This window comes from Chelon labrosus (assembly GCF_963514085.1).
Source record: "Chelon labrosus genome assembly, chromosome: 5".
Taxonomy (NCBI): Eukaryota; Metazoa; Chordata; class Actinopteri; order Mugiliformes; family Mugilidae; genus Chelon; species Chelon labrosus.
Genome location: NC_140341.1, coordinates 7,393,636 through 7,410,776, shown reverse-complemented (window position 1 = coordinate 7,410,776; position 17,141 = coordinate 7,393,636). Strand labels below are relative to the sequence as shown.

The 17,141-nt window shown below is 43.8% G+C and overlaps 1 protein-coding gene across 1 annotated transcript in view; it reads right to left on the bottom strand.

Moving 5' to 3' along the window:
* LOC311488340 (radixin) overlaps positions 1 to 15,164 on the bottom strand; it is a 58,007-nt gene extending 42,843 nt beyond the window's left edge. Inside the window, exons 1-2 of the mRNA XM_084544971.1 lie at positions 14,908 to 15,164; positions 4,957 to 5,057 (exon numbers count right to left, since the gene is read on the bottom strand). Of these exons, the coding sequence (XP_084401097.1) occupies positions 4,957 to 4,968 (12 nt within the window). The 5' untranslated portion in view covers positions 4,969 to 5,057; positions 14,908 to 15,164. The remainder of the gene's footprint in view (positions 1 to 4,956; positions 5,058 to 14,907) is intronic.
* Positions 15,165 to 17,141: the final 1,977 nt, after the last annotated feature.

Sequence of the window (17,141 nt, the reverse complement as noted above, 5' to 3'; positions counted from 1 at the left end):
TTCTGATCGATGTGGCTATTTGTGTAAATCAATAAGCTGCAAACCATACATGTTCACGGGTTAATGTGTTAACCTGATGCTCTGACAGTAGATTCCAGTAAAAACAGTGAGTAAATCCAGGCAAGGCTGAGGGGAGGAGGCAGGGTGAGCGATGAACTTCACACCCTCCCTCTAATTAGATTTAGTGACTTGGATAATTCCCATTATATAAATGAAAATGGGCTTCTGAAATATTTAAAACCTCCAGCGAAGGCTTGCTGCTCCCCCCTCCCCTTCATCCCCTCCAAACCCCTGGCCCTCAGGGACGCCGTGACCAGGAGGGGAAACATGTGCAAAACGCAGCCATAAATCAATAATGTACGACGTCCCGCCACATTTCACACCCTGGATGAACAGGCTTGATCCGTGCTCATTCACACACGCGCCGAACAAACGAACTGTAGCCGCAAACAAACAAACAAACAACTCACCCTCCACTTAATCCGACGTATTTTTGGAAATAGCGTAAATGTGTCATTTTCACACCTTTTATTCTTACGATTTGAAACGCACTCACACAAAACACGTTGCGTGAAACCCACAAACACAGATCCACACACTCACGCTACGGGAAATCAATACATGCTTTAAAGGCTTCTCCAACAACATTTAACCCTCCAGGGTGTGTGTTATTGGAAGACAACAATGGTTCTTTTTGTACTCTCTACCGCTCTACTGTTTGCAATCCTTTGTCCATCTCGAAAACCTTATTTTCAATTGTAAAGAGGGAGGGAACCGCATGCCTCCAACGAAAAGTGCTTGGTGGGGAGGCTGCTGACAATACCTACAACATTAAGAAAACAATGCAACACACTTTACGCAGAATTTAGCCAGGTCAATATCATGTCTCACATCTCTACAACGCCAGGTTCAAGTTATAAAAACCCTTGCCTTCAAATGAAGACTAAACTCATCAGATGATGCTGCTCATATTATTTTGTCTTGCTCCAAACCACAAAATGAAATCAAACTTTTTTGTTTTTGTTACTTAAGAGCTTGACCTTGTTTTAAACCCAGTAACTTGTGCCAACTTCAAGGGTGTTGCTTTGTACTCCACCCTGACCTCTGACCACTATGCAGACGACATGCTTCCCTAAAGCTATTGTATGAAACTGAAAAAAACCAAAAAAAAACAGGAAGTTTCAGTTCAAGCACAGGAAGCTCTTTTGTGGTTTTCAGCCAGGTAGAAAATATCCTTTAGTGACGAGATGCTAATAGAAAGTCAATATATGAAGTGAAATCTCAAAGAGCAAGGTCGCTGAAAAACTACCACATATGGTGACACAAATGACAAAACAAGCAATACAACAAAAAAAAAAAAATGGAAATTTAAAATATCAAACCTCTTAAAGGGGAACTACCGTTTTTTACAACCTGAACCTTATTTCTGACATACAATACGATCGTTTACTCACCCATCATTTTTAGTCCTTCGAAAGATATTTAGATCCAGCGGAGCGCCGCATATATCCATATAGTGGGAGTGACTGGGGCACCGAAACGCAGCCTCTAAATAACGCATTATCTGCCGCGAAACTCATTCATTTCACCAATATTTTGTTATGATACGCTAGTGCTATTCCCCGTCGAGTCCGGAATTATCTATTCGCGTTCCTGTTCCTCTCTCTGCCTCTGCATCCTCCTTTCAACGAGCTCCTCATCCATATACTCTGGCTCAAAACGGTAAGGACGTCCATCATAAACAAACTCGTCGTCCACAACCTCAGAATCGGAAAAATATTCAACCATGTTGCAAATTACAGGTAAACAAGCCACGCGCACCCCGCTCAGAGATGAAATCATCCAGGTCAGAGATAGGTCAATCTACAAACCCCGGATGATGATAACAGGTAACTCTGGAAACGGGGAATAGCACTAGCGTATCATAACAAAATATTGGTGAAATGAACGAATATCGCTGCAGATAATGCGTTATTTAGAGGCTGCTTTTCGGTGCCCCAGTCACTCCCACTATATGGATATACACGGCGCTCCACTGCTAAATATCTTCCGAAGGCCTAAAAATTACACCAAAATTATATGGGTGAGTGATACAATCGTAACATATGCCAGAAATAAGGTCCAGGTTGGAAAAAAACAGTAGTTCCCCTTTAAATCTGAAAACTAAGTCTGGGATAACAGTTTGTATCCTTTTATACAAGATCCAAAATGCTATCCTGTCTCACTTTTCCTATGAAATTAGGCTGATAAAAGGTAAACATGGGAAATTACCAACTTTTCTTTTTCGGGCCTTCTCTGTGACGCAGCACAATATAATGAATCATGGGAAAAAGATGTGTGCTTCTCCTCCTAATTGATTAAATCACCTCCTGTTTGTACAACAATCTCTTTCTGGTCAGCCTAGTGACACAAAGCCCCCCTCTGTACAAACAACCCTAACCCCCCCACTTTGAACAACATGAAAGAAGTGGGTACCAGGGTTGCCTGTGTTGTGTTTGGGGTGCACGTACACACAAAAACACCATTAAAACACTGCCTTGGGGAGGGTTACGATCCAGAGCAAATTCACTTTTTAATGGCCTGCCCGAGGCTGACTAGCTCTATGGCCTGTTTTGCCCTTTCAGAGGGCACAAGCCTGTTTCTGTGTGGCTCAACAAAACAGCAAAAACATCTCTTTACAGATCTTGACCTCACCTGCCAAACTAATCATTTGCTCTAAATCTTTACCTTTTCTTCTCTTGCTGATCTTCATTAGCTACGACCTAATGGAGCCAGCCTAGCTTACATGTTCAATGGCTCTGAATCGTACCCCCAAGGGGGGGAACTTTAATCCAATGTGACACTTAAGCATTTTCAAAGTTAACAGCGAACGCACATATGGAGCAGTGAAAGGGGTCGACGTGTTTACCATCCGACTGCTAGGCTTAATGTCAAAGTGCAGGGAAATGTAACCGGAGTGGGAGTTCCCCTCGAGGGCGGCTTGGGTGTCGTTTTTCTGGACTGGATATGAACAAAGTGCCTGTCACTCAGTACTCTCCCAAATCCTCCTTTATCCCTTTGTGCGCCCTTTTTCCCCTGCCCGGTGGAGTGTTTCGATAATCTGACCTTTAGTTCTTCATTCCAACTTTCTCTTTCGCACATTTTCCCTTTCTACACGAGCTCTCTCTAATCTCTCACTCAAAAACGCGTTTCATCAAAAACGTCGTCGCTGACTTCAGTATTTCTCTGAATGTTCCTCAAATTATTTCACATTTAAATGTCACAGCCTTACACCCTCTAATCTCTTGTCATTTCGCTTTCTTGTAAACTCATCTTCTCTTCTACATTTTCCTCTCTCTAGCTCTATTACTCGCCCTCTCACCTCCCACCCTGTAGCTGTTTTTTTCCCCCATCACATAGCTCTAGTCTCTTTCCAGGAATTGGACCTGGCCTAATTCCTCATTACTGAGATTGATGGACAAAGTGCTTGGTATAGCCGTCTGCCTGGCTTTAGACAACCGTGTGAAGCAGCCAGCGTGCACACAACAATTTGCAAATGTAATCTAAATAATTCTTGCACGAGCGTCTGTCAACTCTCAGACTTAATCTACAGATTAGGCTGCAACAAATCAACCTCAAAACACTGAATAGATTTTTCTTCCGGCTTTCCCTTTTACAGAGAAGCTTCTTGGAGATCGTATTGCTGTTTCCAAGGTTACAACTAACAGAACGAAGTCTAATAATAATAATAATAATGATAATGATAAGAAGTACACAAGCATCAGAATATAGGCCTGTGATTAAAGCTGCAGTGCAATCACAGCTTGTGTTTGTGTCACAGCAACATGAAAGCTCCCAGTGTCCTTCAGTCTAAAAATAGAGCAGAGAAAGCCCTCTTTGTGTTTGTTCCATTCAGCAGACAGGACGGTCCCACAAACTGGCCGACCGTTGTCTTCTGTGTGAGCGTTTTTGTTTTTTTGTTTTTGTGAAACTCCTGTTAACGCAACTGGTTTCTATTTCTTATCAGAGCCTTAAACCAACCCTGTACTAGCAAATCAACTTCTCCTCAAGTTAGCCCGAAACGCTAACCTACGCAGTACAATTGCCTGAGAGGAAACGGAGGGCGTTGTTTCGGCAGAGCGAAGACATTATTGTACCCGTCTCAGAGAAATGATGTTCAGTTAATGGTATGTTACTGCAGAAATTCTTTCCTGAATTGAGTCAAGCCGTAGATTAATTAGCAAAGTGATGCAAAATTGGTATTTGTGTGTGGAAAAACCTTGAGGAAAACTTAATATCTTAGCTTTCGGCAATGCAACTTTCAGTCAATCCTTTACCAAACCTCAAACTTAGCTTCATTGCTAAGTCATTGCTTTAATATGGCAAATTGAAGTCATTTAAGATAATCCACAGTCGTCATTGACCAACCTCCAGTTGCATGTTGGGAGTTGAAGTGTATGGGAGGCCAACAGGAAGTCAGCTGATTTGGAAAACTCAAACCACGCTGTGTGCATATTCTATGGTTGTAGGCCAAACAAACATGAAAGCGTTAACCCAAGTGCAACGAAACCCATAGAAACCCAAAAAGCGTAAAGCAAAACGTTGGAAAACCAAAGACTAGCACGGCTAAAACTCCGCTACTCAGGGAAAAGATCAGTCACGGATTTTTAGGTTTTCAGATGTTATCACCGTTGAGTCATTTCTTTTCTCATTATGCTTGGAAAAAGAAAACTCCCAGGGGGCACACACGCAGCGCAAGCACCCCGGCAACGACTCTCTAGAACACGTAACAGCAACTCCCTATAACTCTGCAATCATATACCGTGGAGTGCAGCCAATATGAAGTAGTAAAACCTTGTAGAAATAAAATAAAAAGTAGTAATACAAGCAGTAAATGTCTACATGACGGGGGGGGGGGGGGGGGGGGGTGTAAATCTCTCCATTAATTGCTGCATTAATCTTTTGTTGGGTTCTTACCGGTTTGGGCATCTTTCTCCTCTCTCCACCCGTCCCTTGTTGCTGATGAAACTGAAAGAAGTCGTCCTCCGTCTTCCTGCCTCTCGCCGGGGCACCAGTGCCTGAGACACGCAGCAAGAAGAAGGACAAATGTCAGCAGACAAATAACATCTATTTTTGGGGCGTGCTCTTCAACACCCCTCTTTCGCTCACGTATTGCTGCTACCGCTTTGCCACAGAGTTCACACAGATTTATTTTTAAATAAGAATTAGCTCTCTCGCAGAAACCTTTAGCTGTGGACCAAACCGCTGAATGAAAATGACGTATATTCATCATTTGCTGCTATTTGCCAACATGAAGACATACACCGATCAGCCACAACATTAAAACCACTGACAGGAAGAAGTGAATGACATTTACCATCTTGTGGCAATTCAGTGTTCTGCAGTGGGTGTTACTTGGACATAGCACCCACCTAGACCAGACCAGGCACCCCCAACCCATAGCAATGACACTCCTTGATGGCAGCAGCCATCCCCAGCAGGATGCAGCCACAAAAACACTTTAGGAACAACTCAAAAACATAAAGAACAGGACAAGGTGTTGACCTGGCCTCCAAATTCACTAGATCCCAAACTGATCAAGTATCTGTGGGATGATCCACAGAGGCCCCTCCCCTCAAAGGCCCCCCACTAACAACACTGTTGCCAGACACCACAGGACACCCTCAGAAGGCCCATGTCCATTCTCTGATGAGTCACAACTGTTTTGGAGGCACAAGGGAGACCTACACAATATTAGGAAGGTGGTCATAATGTTATGCCTGATCGGTATATTACAAGTTTAATAATGGAACCAGAAGAAAAAAGCAATTCAGTCTGATTTCCAGGCTAAATCACACAGTCTGCAGAACAAGAACAGAAGAACAAACACCAGGAGAAGTGAAACAGTTATTAACTAAAGAAACCAGAATCCAGACGAGGAGCAGAGGGTAGAAAAGAGAGTTGTTAGAGAGAGAACTGGGCGAGTAGCAAAGTGAAAAAAAGAGAACAAACATAGAGGCGGAAATAAAAACTGATACTGTGTGTAGAAAGGAAAAAAATAGCTGCGGCTTCTCTGCTCTGAAAGGCCGCTTGCTCTGCCGTGCTAACCACTGGCTGCGATGGTTATGAGGATAGCGTGGTTTTATCTAGAACATCTTGTTACCTAAAATGATTAGAATGTAAAATAAAGAGAGCGGCTGGCAGGAGTCCCATTGGTGCCAGATCTTGGTGATGTGGAGGCCAGAAATAGACCTTTCTCCAGTGTCAGCACAGAGAATTAAACCAGGCTCGGTTACAAACCTGGGCTCAGTCTAGGGACAAAAACAGACTTAAAAAAACGAAACTAACATTAGAAGACTTTGACTTCAAATTGTCCTAAGAGAGTCGTTTACCCGTTTACCCGTATAAAACCCAAAAACATACGCATTCATTGTATTTTTATTTGCAAAATGTTAACGTTAATACGCTTCCAATACGCTTCCAAAGTGTCAATTAACAAACTTGCATCATATTATTTGCAGATTTAAACCATGTCCCTAATTAGCTAAACTAGTGACAGCGTGAACAGCAACAGGCTTTATTAAATGCTGTTTCTGGGGGCTTAGCTTTAAAATCTGCTTCTGGGAACCAGTTATATCATCGGGTCCCAGGAGGAGTACAAACTGCTTGAGCTTGGATTGCTAGTCTCTGGTAATCCAGGGGTAGTTAGAGATAAAGCTCAACATCCGCCGCTTGCTTGTATTGCAAACTAACCATGCTTCGGAACAGCGAACACTGTGTAATTTAACGTGGAGGATGTTACGGAGGAGGAGGACACTTCCATCTGCTGACTCGGAGTGTGCACCGTGGTGTTTCTTCGATCTTAAATTGCTATACAGCTAAAGAAGTGCAGTGAAGACGGGAAAAAGTAATCTAGCAGAGACGGTCTGAGGCTGCAGCTGCATTAGCCGTGCAAGGAGACAAGGGCTGACGGAGGCTGTCCAGAAACTGAGCTGCCGGGAGCGAGTGGTGACCGGTGGCACCTTTGCTCAAATTGCTCTCCGATGCCGTTACATAAAATAAATCATTCTGATGCCACGGATTTCAGTGTGGGCAGTTGGATGCTGATGGAGCCGTTGTGTGCTTATACCTTAAAATGCACAAAAGTTTATAGATTTCACAAAGGTGTGCCAGAGACAGAGATAACTAGGACCTGCAGGACCAAGAGCGCAGATAAACACTGGGCTGGTAATGTTAATATTGTTTCGGCCAACAAAGTAATACCTATACTGCACACTTAGGGAATATTGAGTAGCTATTGCTAATCCATTTATGTTTTTTTCTGTGTGATACAGTGAAGAAACATTACTTTAGAAACATACTTTTTGTTCACTGAGCAGGCCGGCCTACTCCGTTTGAGTGTCCATTTTAACGTTCCATTAGTATCCCACTTCAGGGTGGGTCAGGGGATTTCCACATATCCGAGATGCATGGATTATTCTCGAGGCAAACTGAAAATTTCATAATCACATCAGAGAGAATTGTGAATTGAAGAAAAAAAGAAGAAGAAGAAATGTCCCAACTCAGCCTTAAGTCTCCCTTTCACATTGAGAAGTTCACTTTGATGTGCCACATAACCACGGGGCATGTCCTGAAAATCAATGCAGAGCTCAGTCAGACGTTCCATCATCATATCAGTGTGCTTCTATGGGCCAAATCCTAAAGGTATACGAGGCCTGGAATGTCTTTGTTCACAGAGAGCTCTCACAGTGTGAGCAGCTTCTTTCTTAAGGCGGAAAAGCCGCTCAACTAAGACAGGATTGACGTTAAACTGACCGCTGCATCACTTTATTACACTAGAAGTGCTTCAAATACACCCATCAGGCATAACATTATGACCACTGACGAGAAGTAAATACCATTGACCATATTGGGACAATTCTGAAACTGCTGGACCTGGCATTCATTCATGTGGATGTTGCCAAGACATCTAGCACCCACCTAGACCAGACCAGCCCCCCCCCCCCCCCCAAGGTGTTGACCTGGCCTCCAAATTCACTAGATCCCAAACTGATCAAGTATCTGTGGGATGATCCACAGAGGCCCCTCCCCTCAACCCATAGGACCCAAAGGCACTTTGGCAATTGGCCTGATCGGTGTGTTTTTAGTCATTATTCCAAAGAGGAACGCAAAACTAATCTTACCACCCTTTGCCTGTGTATTTTAATAAGACGCCAAGAGATCTTAACATTTAGTATTGTACATACTGAGTTCACGTTTCCACATTTCGCAGTGTTTAATGTTTAAACAGTCGTTTTGCTCTCAGCGGTAAAGGCTGCTGTAATAGCTGCACTTCGACAGTAGAATCTGTTAGATGTGTTGGCGTCACTCTCTAATTATGCTGTCAAAGTGCTTGTCGGCAGTGTGATTTCTTGCGTACCTCAGGCGATAGCTCTCGGAAGTGAGCAGATAATGTTTGAGTTGGAACTTCAACAGAAATGCAGAAAAGAAAGAAGACGTTGGAAGCGACCGAGGCCGATGGAGGGTGAATCCCCTTGGCGAGGAAATGGGGAGCTTTAAGTCAAACTTCAGCATATGGTATATGCAGATTTGCAAGATTTTGCTGAAACCGTCACTGCTGGTGCTGGCTGATATCCAAACCTGATCAAAAGAGCTCAAACTCTCTAGTTCTGACAGCACAGGATGGTGTCATTTCATTAGATTCTTGCCACTCGAGCTCCTCCCAATGATTACTGCTGAAATGCATTACCTTTTATTCGTTCTGTGGATGAAATCGGTGCGATTTCTAATCAACGCAACGCACTTGTTTGCAGCAGCTTGGAAGGACACACTCACATCCTAAATTTAATATTAGCCGCACATATGAGTCAAGACACAGAGCCGTTATCAGAGCGAGTCCCCTGGCTACACAGCTTGAATTTAAAGCAGGTAGACTTAATAAGTCTGCACAATAGGCAGCCTGCGGTGAGTTTATCAGCCGGGGCACTCCTCTGTGCAGTTTTCCTTCACCTCTGCAGCTCCTTCTGCTTACACTACGCCTTTCTGTTTCACCTCACCACTGGCGAGAGGCTGTAAGATGGGGAGGAGCAGAATGGTGCACTCATAGGAGGAGAGGAAAAAGCAGAGAGAAAGTCAGTGAGGGGGAGACGCATAGAAATTCTTGATTTGACCCATATACCTGCAGAAGGGAGATAGGTGAAGACGGTGAATGTTTAAATAACTAACACTTTGCAGGGTTTAAAAATGGGAGAGAGGTCGAGGTAATGACTCCCGAATTAGAACAAGAAATTATATGAGGCTGTCTTCGTTATCACAAAATATACTAGTATATTTTTATAGAAAACACCTCCACAAATGTCATGTTGTCTTAAAGGGGAACTACTGTTTTTTTTACAACCTGGACCTTATTTCTGGCATTAAATACGATCATTTACTCACCAATATAACTTTTGTGTGATTTGTAGTCAATTGGGAGATATTTAGATCTGCATATATCCATGTAGTGGGAGTGACTGGGGCACCAAAATGCAGCCTCTAAATAACGCATTAACTGCCGCAAAACTAGTTCATTTCACCAATATTTTGTTATTGTACGCTAGTGCTATTCCCCATTGAGTCCGGAGTTACCTGTCATCACCGCCGTCTGTAGATTGACCTACAGACCCCGGATAATGAATTTGCTACTGCTAGGCTGAATATTTTTCCGATTCTGAGGTTGTGGATGAACCATAGCAGTAGCAAATTACAGGTAAACAAGCCAACCGTCGCAGGTACGTGTGGCGCTCAGACATGGCGTCAACCAGGTCAGAAGACATCATCTGACTCGATGAGGAATAGCACTAGTGTATCATAACAAAATATTGGTGAAATGAACGAGTTTCACAGCAGGTAATGCGTTATTTAGGTGCCCCATTCACTCCCACTATATGCATATACGCAAATCTAAATATCTCCCAATTGACTACAAATCACACTAAAAGTTATATGGGTGAGTAAACGATCATATTTTATGCTAGAAATAAGGTCCAGGTTGTAAAAAACAGTAGTTCCCCTTTAACAGCAAAGGCCAGAACCGAAACAATCAGCTTGATTCTCCATTCGGCGAACCTAAACTACAAACTATAAAGTTTTATGGATTTAAATGCCCCAGGCTTTACGGAAACACAAGACCCCCCCCTCGGTTTCACACACACACGCCCAAGGGTGACCTGTAGCGTGCTGTCAAACAAACCTACTTTTAAAAAGAACAGGTCCGCTCTGTGCAGCAGTCCACTATCTCGTAAACTTGGACGTTTAAGGCCTCGGGGCGTGTGCATGTGTGCGTCCCTCCATTCAGTGAAAGCAGGGGGTCACTCCCAAGCGGATACAGCTTCCAGGTCGCCATTCATGCAGAAAGAAACTCGGCCCTCTGTGCACATTGCGCTCTTTCATCTCTCCTGTTTCCTCCGACTCAGTCCCGACACTGTTGCATTTTACGCGCACTTTTTACAGGGTTTCCTGCAGCCATGCTTTACAGATCCCTGCTCCTTCTCTTCCCCTGCTTCCTCTCTAACAGCACTAGTGTTGGCTTGTATCAGGGATCATTCAGAGGATTACTCTTCTGCTTGTCCTCAGCAATTCTACTAATTTACTGCACGTTATTTGAGCAAGAAAATCAAACAGCTTATGTCAAAGACTCCTTATTTTCAGTCTGTCAAAAAACACTAATTGCCAAAGCAGCTGTATTTTATGGTTCTTGTTGCAATCCAGATTAGGGGAAATCATATATTTGCTATTTTACCATGTACAGGTTAAATGCTGGCTGTTAACGTCTGTTTTTAAAGGTGTTAGACTCGATAACACTACCTGAGTGAACACTATGTGAGTGTTTTCATCACAAGCGCTACATCAACAACACTTCAAGGAAACTTTAAAGGGGAACTACTGTTCTGGCATAAAATACGATCGTTTACTCACCCATATAACTTTGGAGTCATTGGGACGATATTTAGATCCGTGTATATCCATATAGTGGGAGTGACTGGGGCACCGAAACGCAGCCTCTAAATAAGGCATTATCAACCCCGGGGAACAGCACTAGTGTATCATAACAAAATATTGGTGAAATGAATGTGTTTCACGGAAGATAATGCGTTATTTAGAGGCTGCGTTTCGGTGCCCCAGTCACTCCCACTATATGGATATACGTAGATCTAAATATCGTCCAAATGAGTCCACATGACAACAAAGTTATATGGGTGAGTAAACGATCGTATTTTATGCCAGAAATAAGGTCCAGGTTGTAAAAAAACGGTAATTCCCCTTTAAATCATTGTCTGCAGAATCTGTAAAAGTGTTTCTTAAAAAATCTTTGTCTTTTTTATGAATCTGGAACTTCATCGGATTCAGCAGCAGTTCAGTGCAACTTATTTGCTTCTTTGTCTGATTTCCCTCTTTAATTTTGCCTTCGGTGCTTTTATTTTCACACATTAATAATTATTTTATTTCCTTGCTTTTAATTTAGCTTTTAAAAATGATCTATTTTTGCACACTTTTTTTTGTCTCCTCAATTTCAAAGTTTCAAAACGAAATAAACAAGACGTGGGATGAGTAATCCCTCAGTGTCCTTGTGTTTTGTTCAGTCCTCATGCGAGCCAAATAAACCCATGTGAAAACTGCGCCTTCTTCAAAAGGAGGAGGATTTCAGTGTTGGCGTTACGTCTGTCATTACGTTTGTGTTTGCAGAGGCCGCGAAAATGCCCTGCTGTGCCAGAGCGCCCGCCAGAGATGCCACGCTCGCTCGCTCTACTTCCACCAGCTGTTGTAACAGCGGGAAACCGTAGCAGCTGCTTCTCTTGAGAACCGGGTTTTACTTGCACAGCTGAAAACCTGACCAATTCCTCAGTGAGTAAAAGGAGGAGAGGGTTTGTCAAACAGCCCAAACGGCCTGTCCGGGCTTTGACCTGTGAAACATAAACACACCGCGGAATCAAATATGGACGCTGCTTTTAAGGAACAACCGTCTGGATCTTGACAGAAGCTGAATACACACCTGAAACCGTCCTGCTGCTTTATTAGCAGAGATGCTTGAGGGATGTAAAAAAAATGTCAGAAGCTTTCCTCTGTCTGTTCCTCATAAGCTGTGGCCTCTCTGTTGGGACGCTTCATGTCCCTGGTGACATATTCTAATTTTTAACAGCGCAGGATGCAGATACAGGAAGAGAGAGAAGATAGTGAGATACAAACTGTAAGAGAGAAACGAGAGAAACTAGATAGTGTATCTCAAACTGGCTGCAACGAGGCTTCAGGTCTGAAGCTGAAGTATTTGCTTCCTGCCACTTATGGTGCATGCTTAAGAGTGCATTATTCATTTTTAATAATGACTAATATGTAGATTATTTTCACAAAGAGGCTCAGTTTACTTTTGTACTGCGGAAAAAAGCATAAAACTGTTAAGATGCTGGAAGCAATGACTATTTGGTGCATTTGTTTTAGCATTGACATACACAATTACTTTCTTTTGTTCTTGCAGTCTGTGTAATAAGATGACACCAATTTCATTTAATTCCCTTATCTAAACTTCCAATTTGAATATGATGGCTGAGCCGAAATCAGACTGCATTTTTATGCTTGCTGCAGCGTACAACACCTTCCTGGTTTAAGTTTGACCTACTGCACATATGACTAATGCATGCATGCATGCACTTTCGCCAAGGATTATAACAGATATTTTTTGCGCATTCGTTTTTGTTGGACGCCCTCTTCTACTTTGCGTTTCACCAGACTCAGCTTCAACTGTCTGCGGACACCAACTTTTACCTTAAAACCTGTAAATAGCAAAAGGTGTTCCTCTATAACGAGGTCAGTGAGACAACTCTCCAAACCGTAACACTGTAGATTAGTTTCAGACGGTCTCACGGTGGCAGCTGGTGTGTGAAGAATTTGTCTAACTTCAGCTCCAGCTTCGCGTGCCAAATTAAATTTGGCAACTTCGACCACTAACAAGTCTGTCGGTCGGAGCAAGTTGGTTTAAATTGCTTCCGAATTAAGCAGTCCATTCGCCATGGATGAGGGAAATGGTTGCGAATGCTGCTTAGATGGAGATTTATAGAGTTTCAACACCTCACGGTTACATTCTTGGTACAATAAGAGTTATATTTCCAAAATTAAAAGTTAAAGGGGAACTACTGTTTTTTAAAACCTGGTTCGTCCACAACCTCAGAATCGGAAAAATATTCAGCCATGCTGCAAAACACTAGCAGTAGCAAATTACAGGTGAGCAAGCCGACTGTCACGGGTGCGTGCGGAGCTCAGAGATGACATCATCCAGGGCAGAAGACATCATCCAGGGTCTGTAGATTGATCTACAGACCCTGGATGATGATAACTGGTAACTCCGGACTCAACGGGGCATAGCACTAGCGTATGATATCAAAATATTGGTGAAATGAATGAGTTTCGCTGCAGATAATGCGTTATTTAGAAGCTGCGTTTCGGTGCCCCAGTCACTCCCATTATATGGATATACTCAGATCTAAATATCTTCTGAACGACTGCAAATTACCCAAAAGTTATATGGGTGAGTAAACAATCGTATTTTATGCCAGATATAAGGTCCAGGTTGTAAAATATTCAGGGAATTAATCTACTAAATGTCAAGCAAACCCTTCTAATGACTACTCACTGAGCTGAACCCAAACTACTGCCTCAAAGCAACATACAATGAGCTGGAGATTGGCAACAAATACAGACGTGTAATCAGGATAACACAACATTCCCCTGCTCCGGGTCTGGAGCCACGGGATTATTCAACAGGTTACAAATAAAATAGCTGCAGCTGAGAGAGAAATCTAAAACCAGCCGTCAAAGGTATCCCGTGTCATGATGCGGAGAGCCTCTTTCTCAAATGAGTTGTAATTTGGTCCCGGGGAAGGGGGCGGGATCGAGAGAGCGAGAGCAACAAGGGGTTTGATTGACGGAGGGCAGCGGCCAATAAATTCACTCGCCTTCGCGTAATTAGGCCAATCGGCGGCCACCTTGACTTCCCGGAGCATCTGTTTGTGCCAGATGGACCGCTAGCATCATGTGTGGGTGCGCTAGTGTTACTGTATTCACCGGTTACGTGCGAGGGCTAAAGGAGACGCTTAAATCAGCTACATGGGAAAGGGGAGTTTACAGTTCATTAATAAACAAGCACCAATGAATATCCACGGAACTCATCCACGTGATGGAAGTTTGGCTTTGAGTTATAACGAAAGAACATAAATAATATTAATTGCAAGTATTAGAAGAAGAAGCGAGTGCGTACGCATGAAAAACAACGGTCCGTGAACGCAGCAAATTGCGTTCTTTTACATTGGCGCAGAAAGAAAGGCGCGCAGAGGGCAGCGTTTGATACAAAAAGTTGCAAACGGCTCGGGACGCATGGTTTCCGCTCCAGAGAAGAGACAGAAAACTGAAGCACGGGCGCCAGAGAGCCGCCGAGTTTCAACAGCCGTACGCGGGACCGGTGGTCTGAAATAAAAGCAGTCTGTCAGCTACGAGGCGCCTTCAAGTCATTCCGTGAAAACAAATTAAAAATACACAAGCATCTAATTGCCCTCACCGCACTGCTCTGTTGCGTAACGTGGAGTGACACACAAGCACCTCTGCGCAAAGTGACACCAGTTTACTCACCCGTCCTGAGGATAAATAAATATATATTTATATATATATTTAAAAAAAAAAAAAAAAAAAAAAAGCCGGTGAAGCAGAAACCGAAGACGCCGTGTTTAACCTGCCTGTTAAATATACATAAGTGAAATAAGTTGCAGGGCTCGTTAACGGGCCCCGAGTGAAAACACACCTTTAACCGTCCTCCAACCGGGAGATTAAATCCCCCACCTCATCTGAACGGCTTAAAGGAAGGAAGGAAGGCAGGCAGGCAGGGATGAAGGCGATCAAACTCACCTCTAACGCCTGGCCGCGCTGAGGATGTCTCCAACTGTCGTCTCTCTCTCTCTCTCTCTCTCTCTCTCTCCAGCTGACACTTTATATTTATCCACCGCGGGTAAAAATAGAGCGTCGCTCCTTCCCCGTGCTCTGCGCTCCTTCTGCGCACCGGAGAGCGTGCGGCGGCGGCGGTGGTGGCGATACGGGCTTCGCTGGAGGAGACTCCTCCGCCACTCTCCCACGGCCGGAGAAGAGGTAGCAGTCAATATGGCTGACGACGAACTCACCGTGCCGAGGCGTGGTGAGCTGCTGAGTCCTGCAGATTCACCCACCCCACTCCACTCCACTCCACTCCACCTCCCTCACCCCGTGACTGGAAGGTCCGCAGAGCAGCCTGCTGCTTGGCTGGAGAGAGCAGGGGCTTTAAACTTTATCACACCCCCAAAAAGGAGACGTTTATATTTATAGGAGTTCACCTCTGCTGCCGGATCTAGTGAATATAAGGTGTCAGTGCAGAGTTTAGTGTAAAATAGAGGAGAATATGTGGTTGAATTTACACTTATACATTGATTTCTATAAATGGCACTTAGCTGAACATATATTTTTTCTAATGCATATACTCCGATCAGTCATAACATTATGACCACCTTCCTAATATTGTCTAGGTCTCCAAAACAAGTTGTGACTCATCAGAGAATGAACATGGGCCTTCTGAGGGTGTCCTGTGGTGTCTGGCAACAGAATGTTGTTAGTGGGGGGCCTTTGACGGGAGGGGCCTCTGTGGATCATCCCACAGATACTGGATCAGTTTGGGATCTAGAGAATTTAGAGGCCAGGTCAACACCTTGTGCTGTTCTTCATGTTTCTTATTTTAGTTGTTCCTAAAGTGTTTTTGTGGCTGCATCCTGCTGGGGATGGCTGCTGCCATCAAGGAGTGTCATTGCTATGGGGTGGGGGTGTCTGGTCTGGTCTAGGTGGGTGCTACATGTCTAAGTAACGTCCACACCAATGAATACCAGGTCCAAAAGTTTCCCAGCAGAGCACTGAACTGACTGTCACAAGATGGTTTAAATGTTATTCACTTCTCCAGTTGGTGGACATAATGTTGTGGCTGATCAGTGTATGCTACATGCATTTATCCATTCCTCCATCTTTTTCTGATTCTCCACCCAGCCGCCTAAACCAGATGAGTCTCTCCATATGAGCTGGGTTCTGCTCCAGGTTCTCAGTGGACTTTGTTCAGTTGACTTCCGTCTCTGGGTTCTGTGAAGAGATCATTTGAATTGTTGTTTTGTCAATTAAAAAAAAAAACAAGAACTTAAAATGGAATTGGGTGCCCTTTTTCAAGCAGTAAAACTGATGAAAATGGCGGGAATTAAACCTCTGACTTCCTCAATATGAGAGCGTCGTGGCATGAAACAAGGTGGGACAGAAAGACAACTGCATATGCTCAAAAAAAGTTTCCAGTGGAGCTCAGACCTGGTCCTCAGGCCTTATACGATGCCGTGTGATTGTATAACAGCGAGCTTGATCAGAAACCTGCACCAAGAGACGACAGGTGGCTACTGAACTGTATTTCTTATGGGAGATTTTACTGCAGAGGGGACAAAGTAAAGATTATTAGAGAATAATCTCTTATTCATTTTAACAGGTGGTTTTAGAACAATACATTTATGGCATGGATATGAAAGAACACTCATCTAATCTTTATATATATGATACAGGAAGTTTCCTTGCAAACAACTGTGCAAAGGTTCCAACAAGAAGAGCAAACTACGGGGAAAACAAGCCTTATCATTCATGAATGTTTAGTCTTCGCACCGTAAAATGTCAAACAGAAATTTCCCCCGGAGCTGCGCTGATATCACAATCATTTTACTGTAATAATAACTGTATTCAGTGAAACGTTCAACCCTCCCTCCCCGGGGTCACTGGAGTTTCCCGTCCTTCACAGCAGACGGCGCTGCCCGTCTCCGGCTCCTGAAAAAGCTCTCCATTCATCGCCTCCTGTAAATGAGGGCCGTATGAAAATAGCCGTGTTGTGAAACGGAGCCCATGTGGTTGCGAGGAGGAGAGGAGATGTGTCATCTCTGAGCGGTGAGTCACCGGCACGGTGAAGCCCGTCCAAACCTGAAGTCGTAATGAGAAAAACACATGAGGGGGTTATCGTCTCTGATGTGCTCTGCTGTGTACACACACTAAGACCCTGGGTGAGGCCTTGTCGGAGCATGTGTCTGTCAAATACAGCTATT